The following is an 11,734-nucleotide window of genomic DNA, read 5'->3' as shown; positions in this document are numbered from 1 at the left end:
TCAATAATCATTCAATTTAATCCTTATGGAGTAATTTTCCCCTCACAAGATTAGACAAGAGACTTACCTCGTCTCAAAGTCCACTTTCCGATTATCGCGTCGCTTAAAATGCTCGATTAAATCTTTGATTTCTAAGATTTACTAGTTATAATCTACTTATAATCTATGTATTTAACTCAAGGGGTGTAGAATTAACTTACCTCCAAATTGCTAGTTGAAATCTCCTCTCAAAAAGCTCATAAATCGCCCAAATATGGAAGAAGAATGGGCAAAAATGGTGAAATCCCGTTCTTTTAAGCGTTCTTCCAAACAGGTCTTTCGCACCTGCAGACAGATTACCGCACCTGCGGCTTTCGCACCTACGGAAAATCCTCGCAGGTGCGAGTTCCACTTGCCTGGCCAATTTTCGCATTTGCGCACAAAGCTTCGCACCTGCGCATTCGCAGGTGCGCAAATCGCCCGCATCTGCGGTGGATTGCCCCTTCCCTTCTTCCGCTTCTGTGCTCAAAATCTCGCCTATGCGAGGGCCACGCCTGCGAGCTTCTGTCGCATCTGCGAATGTCGCACCTGCGAATGTCGCACCTGCTACTAGCCAAGCGCAGGTGCGATTCTGACAGTAGCTGGGAGCTTCAGTTTTGGCTCCAACTTCCAACTTGGTCCGAACCTCGTCCGATTGACACTCGGGGTCCCCGGGACCCCGCCCGAACATACCAACAGGTTTGAAATCATAAAATGGACTCGCTCGAATTCTCGGAATGCGTAAAACAACATCAAATCTAATAATCATACCCTAAACTAAATTGATTCAAACTTAAGAATTTCAAGTTCTTCAAATTACTTCCAATGCGCCGAATTATACTTAAACTACAAATTACTTCAAATAGTTGATTTTTACTATTAAGCGTCAAAACGCTTCCGAGTTATCCAAATCCCGATTTGGACATACGCCCAAGTCCGAAAATCATCATACGAACTTATTGAAACCGTCAAATCCCGATTTCGGGATCGTTTTCTCAAAATGTTGACCGAAGTCAAACTTGTCCATTTAAAGCTAACTTAAGGAATCAAGTTTTCCGATTTCAACCCAAACGCTTTCAAATCCCGAACCAACGATCCCCTCAAGTCATAAATTAATAAAAGCATGTTCGGGGAGTTTTGTTTTAGGGAACGGGTTTCTAAAAGTTAAAATGACCGGTTGGGTCATTACAAATATAGTGAGAAAATTCTATTTTGGATATAATTAAAAATTCATAGTGGGGATCCCATGATAGATTAATTAATTAGTCTTTCCATGATTGCGCCATTATTTTCGCCGAGATTCCCACCCAATTGCTGATACTTCGGTTCTCTGTCTTTGGCTCGATAAGCTTTCCTCGATTGAGGCCGATCGAGGCCTCGGTCGGTCTCTACATTTAGCTCGATCTCAATCTTGGTCGATCTCCATTTAGCTCGATCCCGATCTTGACTGGTCTCGAACTTAGTTGGTTTCGATCTCGATCGATCCCTGAATCACGAGTTAGGCAATATCTATACACGTAATGATCCAATCTATTTTGTGATCGAATCTTGGTCTGCCGCCCCGGTCTCAATTAACCGTACAAAATCGGGCAAGTTCGATTTCGACCGTATACACATCAGTACATTAATTCTACTAGTTTGACTAATATAAATTCGTTTTAGATAAGCTTATTAAAGAGAAAACATCCTTATAAGTTTTTTTTATATCTTAGAGAACAAAGATTAGGAACTCAACTGCCCACCACATTTTTTAGTGGTACAATATGTTCTACCAATCTTGTAGAATCTCAAGTCGTGGAAGTTAATAGTTTGTTCTATCTTGCATTCTTTGTTCTGATAGATTGACTAATAGATTCTGAATATTTTCTAGATCCACATGTAAATTTTTAATCTTATCAGTTACAAAAAATATAACGAGACTATTATCTTTCAGACTTTCTCAAACTTCTTTATTTTAATTAGAAAAAATCATAGAAATGAAAACAATCACTCTTTAAAAAGAAAAGTATAATGTAAATTGTGATTTAAGTGTCATGACGGGGAAAAGGTAACACCGATTATGAGGCCAAGGGAATAGTTCCTAGACATGAGCATCGTATCTATACATACAGTAACCAATTCATTATCTTTAACTTCTTCATAAGAATCTGCATGCAGCTTAGGAAGCCAGTTAATTTAGACTAATATTATATCTTCTTGGTGTGGTTGATCACAGCAAAGCAAAGTGGATTCAAGTAAAGAGAAAAATAAACCTTTTTTATCTTTTTCAGCGCAACAATAATGAGGCCTAGACTTAAGGAGCGATTGCCCATTGCACATGAAAACTCTGAACCACTGTGCAAATCCTTTGTTTTCTTCTTCCCTAACAACAAAATCTTGTTCTTATTTGCGACCATGAAAAACGACAATTCATTCTTCTTTGTTTTGTTCATTGTGCCACTGTTGTAGAAATTACCACGATCGAGTAGCTATACCTAGTGTCACGGGGTGATTTATGTCACTCGAATTCTGCCCGAGGTTCACCACCGTGTGGCAGTCAAGCCCAACCTTAACTTCAGCCTTTCCAACACTTAGAATTATTTTAGGACGTTTGGGACTTGAAATAAAATTAAGGCAACAAGAAAAGTAAAAGGCACACACGAAATTGATAGGAATCTCTTCCTAACTCGTATTAATATGTTAATAGAAGAACACAATAAAGCCAACCCTATGGCTAAGAACAAAGAACACCCTAGTTCCCTGCCCCAAAATGATTTTCCCACCCTTAGGAATTACTTAGATGTTTTTGACTTAACAAATTGCCACAAAGCTAAGTTCTGCCTAAGTTCTGCCCTTTTGGGACATCCTTATGCACATATTTATAGTGCAGGCTACCCAATCACACTTGGCAGCATTTAAAGCAATCAGTTGACAAGCCCCAACTGATGGGCAAACATTGGGAACATGCTAAAAAAACGTGTATCACTGAGTTACACAATTAATTATGATAAAAAACATGCCTCCACTTAGCCCCATGATCAGTCATGCTTGGATGGGGCAGTTGTAACCGCTTAACTGCCCTGTCATGTGCACTGCACGTGTTTATTTTGGCCAGCTGTTGCACGTCTAAGGCTGACATTAATTGCACCCAGCCTATCCCTTTGACAGTGCTCCGCCCCAATGTCATGACCACAACTTGCCGCCCATTGACTTAGCCGCACACGCCCGTTGCCTCAGCTGCCCACTTATGTCAAGTCGCCCCTAACTTGATCAAATATGTCCATGCCTTTGTCATTGCTTGTCTTGCCTTGCCTTGCCATGTCATGGCCCCTGCTTTGACATGGTTTTGCCTTGCCATTGTCATGCCAATCCGCACGTCCATGTGAAATATGCCTTGCCTCTGTCAAAGTGCGTTTGTCAACTCCGCACAGTCCTTCACGCCGCGCGAGCTGCCCGTCATGATGTTGCCCTATTTTCAGGTTGTGTGCCAAAGCAATCATGAAAATCCTTGTCACAACCCACATATGCCGAGGAACTTTGTCAAGGGGCTAACACCTAGCTATGATGTCGGTATTGTAATATAATTTTTTTTATCGTAAATTGGTAATAACTGTATTCGTAAAAATAAAAGAGAAAGTATAAATTAAGTTACAGCTCCGATGACTTTCTTTATTAATGAATTGATGTGTTAACACAGCCATAAGCAAAAGGACAAGAAATGTTAGAAAACTTTAGAAAATTTGATCTTGGAGTAGTAACTACGTAGTAGAGATCTAGGGCACTAAAGAATACCTTGCCTTTTATGTTGCAATATGAGCTTCTTTAATATTTATATTTATAATCAAATGAATAAAAACAAAGATAGTAATTAATCTCATGGCTGTAAAAAGAAGAATGGAGGGTGTTTTGAATTTAATCATTCTAGGTTGGACTCAAATGATAATTTAATAAGTACATACTTAGATTAGGACGTCAAGCTAGTTGGCAAAGTTTCCATAGCGCAGACAAAGAGCAGGACGAATCAGATTGAGCTGGGGTACCACGTTCTTATGAAAACTTTACGATAAGTGGATTAATTAAATATTAGGAATGATTTACTAGAAGTTAAACTTCTCTTGAGCTTAAGATCTTATTCCATTACTCCCTAATATTCCAATATATGATTAGTCTCTATGTCCAACACCTAGAAGATCTAGGGGTTTCGATTAGTCATAACAATTCACACATGACATGGATAGCATTATTTTCTTCAAAATTTTTGTCCTTTTCGGCAACACTCTGTTTCAATAATGGCCAGGGTTGGGATTGAAATGTTAGGAATTTCAATGTATACGAATTGTGAACATTCAACGGTTTATCCATGATTTCAGGATGCATGGTAGATATAATTTCATAAATTTCACAATTAAACGTAAAAAGGAAAAATGATTAATTAAAAAAACATACAATATTAATCCATTATGATATTTGAGTAGGTGCTGGACGGTGATGCTTTTCCTTCTTGAATATTAAGAAATTAAACTTAACTCTCTTCCCCTTGACTCTTTGTTCCTTTCATATTCTTCAAGAATCTAAGGGGAGATGGGAGGAGATCGTAAATAAGGGGAGGTTCAATTAAATTTTTAGTATCATTTTGTGGTTTTAACATGTACAAATTGAGGTTGAAAATGGAGACCTTAGTGAAAAGAAAAAATATTAGTTTAGATTATTATACAAAGGGCAAAAGAAAATATTTTCCAAATTAGAGGGGCGAATTTGAACCTTTTTTATGTATTTTTATTTTTATTTTTAATGAGTACTCCGTACTATTTCGCAAACCACATGTGCAAATGTGTGTCAGTTTTGTAATGACGAGAGCACGATCGACCCTGACTTAAATGAAGAGCAAAAATAGACCATTTTGAAAACCACAAGGGCAATTCCTTCTACTTGGTGATTTTTACCGAGCCAGGTTACGTACTTCCATTGTATTCCTCAGAGCACATTGAGAGGAATTGTTAGCAGTCGTCATTCGTGAATGTCTGTGTGCAAGGGAGCCAGTCGGATATCTGTTCTTGGTCAAGGTGTCAAGACCTTGTGTGTCTAGTGCAATTTAGTTATTTTAGAAATTGAATTGTAACCTTATTCTGCTTAGTCTAGAAGCATTTTATAAGGCATTCTTTGTGAAACAATTGGCTTTTGGGGCGGAGTTAGAGTGCCGAGAGCGGGTTCGGCCGAACCCAATATAATTTCAATCATGTACTTATCTTAAAAATTTATTAAATATATGTAAATATTATTAATTTAAAATTCAGTAAACTTAAATGATTAGAATCTCGAACCCATAAACTTGAAATTCTTGCTCCGCCTCTGATCGGCTTCAAGTTAGAGTTATCTTGAAAGGATAGCAACAATGTAGGGATTGTCGGGGTAAAGGAATTTGAGTTAGCCTCTTAGATTACAGAGTTGTAATTCAAACTTTGGCTCTTTTAATTGGTATGGTGAAGTTGGGTTAAATCCTAGCTGGGTAGATCATAATTTTTACACCTTCGAGCCATATATAAATCACATATCAAAATTTTTTGAAGTTCATTTTCTTTAATAGCAAAGTTATGTGGCTTCTCTTGTGTGTTATTCTATAACTATAATACTTTTTCCTATCATTTCATCTTTTTGATTGCGCACAAAGTTTATAAAATATCAAACACCTTGTTATTAAGTCAATATTAAAACACACCAAAAGTAATCCTTGATATCCGGTAGTATTCAATATATGACGTCAACTCTTGTAAAAGCATGGGAATATTAATAGTGATATTTTTTCCAAGTGTATAGTCAATTACTATCTCTTTGCAACGGACCACACACTAAAAAGTGTCATATAAATCAAATTACGGGATTGTTTGTTTTTAGTTTCTGTCTACTTTTTTGTTTGAGTTGTCATCTAAAAACATGCATTATGTAACATGGTTAGCACTCTATCACAGACAGGGGCAGGGCTCAACTAGAAGATTCAATTATCATTGCACTGAGTTTTAGAAGGGGAAGTTTCATAATTGTCCAGTATTTAATAAAATATTACAAAATCTTAGTAGCATTAATCAATTAACAAAAGTAGCAGCAAAAGATTTACAGTTCAATCTATAACGGAATCGTAGACCATGAATCACGTATTTTCCTATTTTTAACCCAAATGCCAAATGATTTATTCCTAATTGTTGTAATGATTCCTTCGATACATATGGAAAGATCTTTTCTACCATTAAAACCGAGCAAAAATTATATTTTTCGGTATAAAATTATAAGATCTTTTCTACCATTAATTTTGTCTATATTATACAACCTATTTATTTATTTGCTTACCTTATACATCCTTTATATTATGAAAATTTATATATTACGCGAAATGTAAGGCCATATATATATATATATATATATGGTATATGTACATTATAAACCATACATACTTATTCCCTTACATATGGTATAATTTACCATAAACCACGTATGATATAATAAAAAATCTTAGGAATATCATAATGTATAATTAACAATAACGTATAATTTTAGAATAAATTAGGTATGTTATTTGTAATACTCTATATATTCACTTGTTTCGTGTTTCGTGTGCATTTATCAATATATGTGGGATAAATATATCACTTATATATTTATCTGTATATATAAGTGGCATATTTATCATACATATATTGATAAATATACACGAAGCACGGAATAAGTGAATATATATATATATATATATATATATATATATATATATATATATATATATATATGGTATAAAAAGAAAAAAATATTTATACATGTGGTATATTATCTCCAATAATCACAGTGGCCGAGTAAATCATCTTCTTTGTACCAAATTCAGCAACACCATTTAAAAAAATGGGTACTACTACACCAAGCTTCTTTCTTTGAAGGCAACAAAAGAGTTCATGGTTTTAGAGGTTAAAAATGGGACTATGGTGCCATGGTGATTAGGTTTAAAAAGTGAATGTGGAAGATGAGACTGGGGAGAAAGAGAGAACGGATATGGGGTTGGGAAAGGGGGGAGGGGTGGACAAAAAGTAGCAAGAAAAGAGAAATTAGAGGGGAGAGAAAAAAGGAATAGGTTAATAAAGATCGAAACATATCCCTCAATTAGTGGGTCTTTATTTATTTTAAAAATTTGGGATTAAATGTATGGAATTTGAAACCTGCTATATTTATAAATAAATATGTTATTTTTGCAATAAACAAGAAGTGATTTTATTTATATTAATAGTCTTAGATAAGTGACCTACAATGTAAAAATCTCTTTTAGGAATAAGCTGAGCGAATAGTCGGAAAAACGCCAAAGCTCATTTTCATGGTATTCGATACCCAAATTACCAAATTACAGCCCAACTTGACTTCTCTTATTAGTCTATTTTGACACTAAAATTCTAGCCCACTTTAACTTCTTTTATTCTGTATGTTCCGCTCTTCCCCTTCTCATAATTTCTTGCATAGAATGTCCAGCTGCACTCGTCAGAATAATCTTACCTACCTATGAATCTATGATTGAGCTTCATATGGGAGCATTAAAGGTATGTTGGCATATCGTGGGTATATATACTCGTATTCTGACTTTTAACGGAAATTAATTTTCCTTGATCTGATAATAGTTTATGTTAGGTTAGAAACTTGTTAGCTATGGCGGAAGTGAAAAGAAGAAAACCCTAGAAGAGTTGAGAGAAGAAGAGAGAGACGGGTGAGTTGGTCAAAGTGTAATTGACCAAAAAACTGATCTCATTATTATGTAGAAGCTATTTATATTTACAAGTGTAAATCAGAAAAATAATTGTAACAATATTTACATACTAAACTACAATAGATGTGGGCTAAGATTTATAAAGGGCATTCTGCTTCCCTTTATCTGATTGGGCCTGTGTCAATTGGGCCTGAAATGTATCTGGGTTAACACCCCCCCTCAAGCTTGAGGGTAAGAACACACCACGCTTGCAAAGTAAACCATGATGAACCTGACCAGGAAGAGCTTTGGTCATGATGTCTGCCAACTGGTTGGTGCTGGAGATAAAATGCAAGGAAATCAGACCAGTCTGCAAGCAAGCGCGCACATAATGATAGTCAATCTCAATGTATTTGGTGCGCTCGTGAAATACTGGGTTCTTTGCAATATGAAGTGCTGCCTGGTTGTCACAATAGATTGGAACTGGACTGGAGATAGACAAACCAAGATCATGCAGCAACCTGAGTAACCAAGAAACCTCAGTTGAAACTTCGCGAAGTGCTCTGTATTCAGCTTCAGTTGAAGACAAGGAGATAGTGGGCTACTTTTTGCTTTTCCAAGAAATGGGGCTCCACCAAAAGTAATGTAATAGCCAGTGACAGATTTGCGAGACATGGCACATGCAGCCAATCAGAGTCAGAGTAGGCTGTGAGAGACAAATCAGAGGAGCTGGAGAGGAGCACACCTTGAGCTGGATCATTAAGCAAATACCTGAAAACATGTAAGGCTGCCAACATGTGGGGCACTTGAGGCTTTTGAAGAAACTGACTTAAATGTTGAACGGAGAAGGAGATATCAGGCCTAGTATGTTGCAAAAAGTTAAGCTTCCCAATCAATCTCCTATAGAAGCTAGGATCCGAAACAGGCTCCCCCATGTCTAACACTAGTTTCACAGAAGGGTCCAAAGGGGTCATGACATGAGAGAAATATTGACAATGAAATTCAAACAAGAGGTCAGAAGTGTACTTGTGTTGGCTCATCACATAACCTTGAGGAAGAAGAGATATTTCTAAATCCAGAAAGTAGTGAACTGAGCCTAGGTCCTTGATTTTGAATGGAGAATCCAAGAAGGATTTCAAAGAGTTCATCTCAAGAACATCATTACCAGCTAGCAAAATGTCATCAACATAGACAGCCAAGACAATAAGAGAATCAGAGGAGACCTTGGTGAATAAAGAATAATCATTCATGCTTGAAATGTAGCCTCTGGATTGCAAAGCTTCAGACAGTTTTGAAAACCACTGTCTAGAAGCTTACCTAAGGCCATAGAGTGACTTCTTGGGTCTGCAAACTAGGGGAGAAGAAGAAGAGGAGGCAGACACATCAAGACCAGGTGGAACTTTCATATAAACCTCTTCATGGAGATCCCCATGAAGGAAAGCATTGTTCACATCAAGTTGAAAAACAGTCCAGTCCCATTTAGCGGCTAAAGTGAGTAAGCACTTGATGGTGGTTAACTTAACAACTAGGGAAAAAGTTTCAACAAAGTCAATGCCTTCCTTTTGAGTGTCACCCCTAATGACTAACCTGGCCTTATACCTTTTAATAGAACCATCAGCCCTTTGTTTGATTTTATAAACCCACTTACAAGGAATAACTTTCTTGTGAGGAGGTAGGAGGACAATATCCCAAGTCTGATTTGCCTCAAGGGCTTGGAATTCCTTTAGCATGGCCTCCTGCCAATGGAATGAGTGGTGAGGTTAAGAAGTTTATAACCCTTTTTGCCAAAGGGGTACCCCAAGAATATAGAAGAAATTGCTCTAGCTTGGAATTTAGCTCTGCCAAACTTAGGTGAAGTAGCAAAGCATAAACATCCAAAAGATTTCAGGTGAACATAAAGTGGAGGAAGGCCATGGAGTTTTTCATAAGGAGAAAGATTCTTCAAAACAACAGAAGGAATTTTATTTATGAGGTAAGTGGCAGTTAGAACATAGTCACCCCAATATTTGAGGGGAAGGTTAGATTGAAAAAGAAGAGCCCTGGATACTTCCAATAAGTGTTTGTGTTTTTTTTCAACCACCCCATTTTGCTGAGGGGTGTGTAGGATAGTGGTCTGATGGAGAATGCCTTGGCTTGAGAAGAACTTGGTGGCTTCAAAACAGCCACCAAGTTCAAAGGCATTGTCAGACCTAAAGGTTTGAACAGATGAGTGAAAGTGAACTTTGACCATGATAGTAAAAGCTTTAAGGACAGAAAGAGCATTGCTCTTGCAAGAAAGAAGGTGAGTCCATGTGGCTCTAGTGTAACCATCAACTAAAGTTAGAAAATATCTGAAGCCACTAAAAGTTCTAGTGTTATATGGACCCCAAATGTCAATGTGTACTAATTGAAAATAAGTAGAAGAGTGTATAACACTTTCAGGAAAAGGTAATCTCTGTTGTCTTACTAGTGGACAAACAGGGCACATAAAATTTTGCTTGGAAGATACTTTATCAGATAAGAAAGAAATAGTTTTTATTTTATGATAAGGCATGTGTCCTAATCTTTGATGTCAAAATAAGTCCAATTTATTAAGGCAATGTGACTGATTACAATCATGAGTACCATTAACATGTGTAACAACATGGCCGGACTTATCAGATACAATTGAAACAGAATTTGGTAAAGTACTTAGAAGAAGAAACATTCATAGAACCAGATGGAATAGGGAAGAGGTCAGCATATGGATGGAGATAGTACAACCTGCCTGTAACTTTACCAATTTTCAGTGGCCTCTTCAGAGAAGGGCCCTGTAAAGAACAAATTATTTTGGTAAAAAGTGCTGAACAATCTAGCTGACAGATAATCTGATGAACTGATATCAAATTGAAGTGAAAGGATGGCACAAGAAGAATATGAAGTAAAATTATATCATATCTAAGATACAAAGATCCAGTTGATACAACTTTAGCTTTATATCCATTAGGTAAAGTAACAAGAAAAGGCTTGATTAATGGTTGAACATTAAAAAGAAGATGTTTGTGTGGAGTCATATGATTAGTAGCACCTGTATCTAAGATCCAAGGATTGACACCTAATTGAGATGATGCACACACATGAGAACCCTCGGACTCTACAGTATATATACTGAACAAACCTACAAAGTGTGCAAAAGCAGAATGATCTACATTGGAGGCATCGGGTGTGGAAGTATTAGATATCTGAGCTTGTTGGAACAAGGTTAACAGGTGTTGATATTGCTCCTTGGTGAATCCATGGACTGAGATATTAGCATGCTGAGAAGTGGAAGTGACAACAGTGGTGGATGGATTTTCAGTCTAGACACAAGAAGCATACTTTTTATTCCCGGTGAATTTGAAATCAGTAGGGAACCCATCAAGTCTGTAGCACTTGTCTACAGTGTGTCCAGGCTTCTTGCAGTACTTGCAAGAGATATTTGGAGCAGTTTTCCTGGCATTAAAATTCACCTTTTGACTGAAGTTCCTATTTGTGGTAAAAGTACCAGGAGACACTAAGAAAGAGGTGGCTTCACCAGAAAAGTTTGGAGCAGTAGAATGAGCTTCTTTTTGACTCTCATCTTGCTGCTGGAGACTATAAGCTTTGCTGATTGGTGGGAGGGGATTCATCAATATAATGGCACTCTTAACAGTTGTGTAGGACTCATTGGGACCATTAAGAAATTGAAACAACTGTTGATCCTCTATGAACTTAGGCAATGCACCACATGAACAAACATGACCTACATATGACGAATTCAGCTCATCCCACAAACTCCCCATTTTGGTGAATTAAGAAGCTATATCAGAGGAGCCTTGAGTAGTAGAGCTGATCTCCCTTTGTATTTTGATATATTTAGACCCGTTTGACTAACCAAACCTTTTATTTATATCTTTCCAGACTTCCTTAGCAGTTTTAAAACACATGACACTAACAACTATTTCTCTAGATACCGAATTAGTTATCCAGGCTTTAACCATATCATTGCACCTTTCCCAATATGGATAGTAAGGAGAGTCAGGAGTGAGT

At 37.0% G+C, this 11,734-nt stretch overlaps 1 protein-coding gene across 1 annotated transcript; it reads right to left on the bottom strand.

Annotated features, from left to right (window-relative positions):
- Positions 1–7,859: 7,859 nt before the first annotated feature.
- LOC138908058 (uncharacterized) lies at positions 7,860–11,487 on the bottom strand. Its single transcript, XM_070198695.1, has 6 exons — positions 11,107–11,487; positions 10,379–11,025; positions 9,789–10,005; positions 9,026–9,444; positions 8,314–8,974; positions 7,860–8,168 (listed from the first exon to the last, which is right to left on the bottom strand). Exons 1-6 carry the CDS (start codon positions 11,485–11,487, stop codon positions 7,860–7,862), a joined length of 2,634 nt encoding a protein of 877 aa, XP_070054796.1.
- Positions 11,488–11,734: the final 247 nt, after the last annotated feature.

The sequence above is a fragment of the Nicotiana tomentosiformis genome, chromosome 3, assembly GCF_000390325.3.
Source record: "Nicotiana tomentosiformis chromosome 3, ASM39032v3, whole genome shotgun sequence".
In the NCBI taxonomy this organism is placed as follows: Eukaryota; Viridiplantae; Streptophyta; class Magnoliopsida; order Solanales; family Solanaceae; genus Nicotiana; species Nicotiana tomentosiformis.
Note: the sequence above shows the minus strand (reverse complement) of the source record. Positions and strands in the feature narration are given on the sequence as shown.

Excerpts from the sequence above, each read along its gene's own strand:
- LOC138908058 (XM_070198695.1), bottom strand. The coding sequence starts at position 11,487 with ATGGGGAGTTTGTGGGATGAGCTGAATTCGTCATATGTAGGTCATGTT. Across the intron at positions 11,026-11,106 it reads GCAAGAAGCCTGGACACACT|ACTGAAAATCCATCCACCAC; the intron begins GTAGACAAGTGC and ends TCTTGTGTCTAG. Across the intron at positions 8,975-9,025 it reads AAGTCACTCTATGGCCTTAG|AGGCTACATTTCAAGCATGA; the intron begins GTAAGCTTCTAG and ends TTTGCAATCCAG.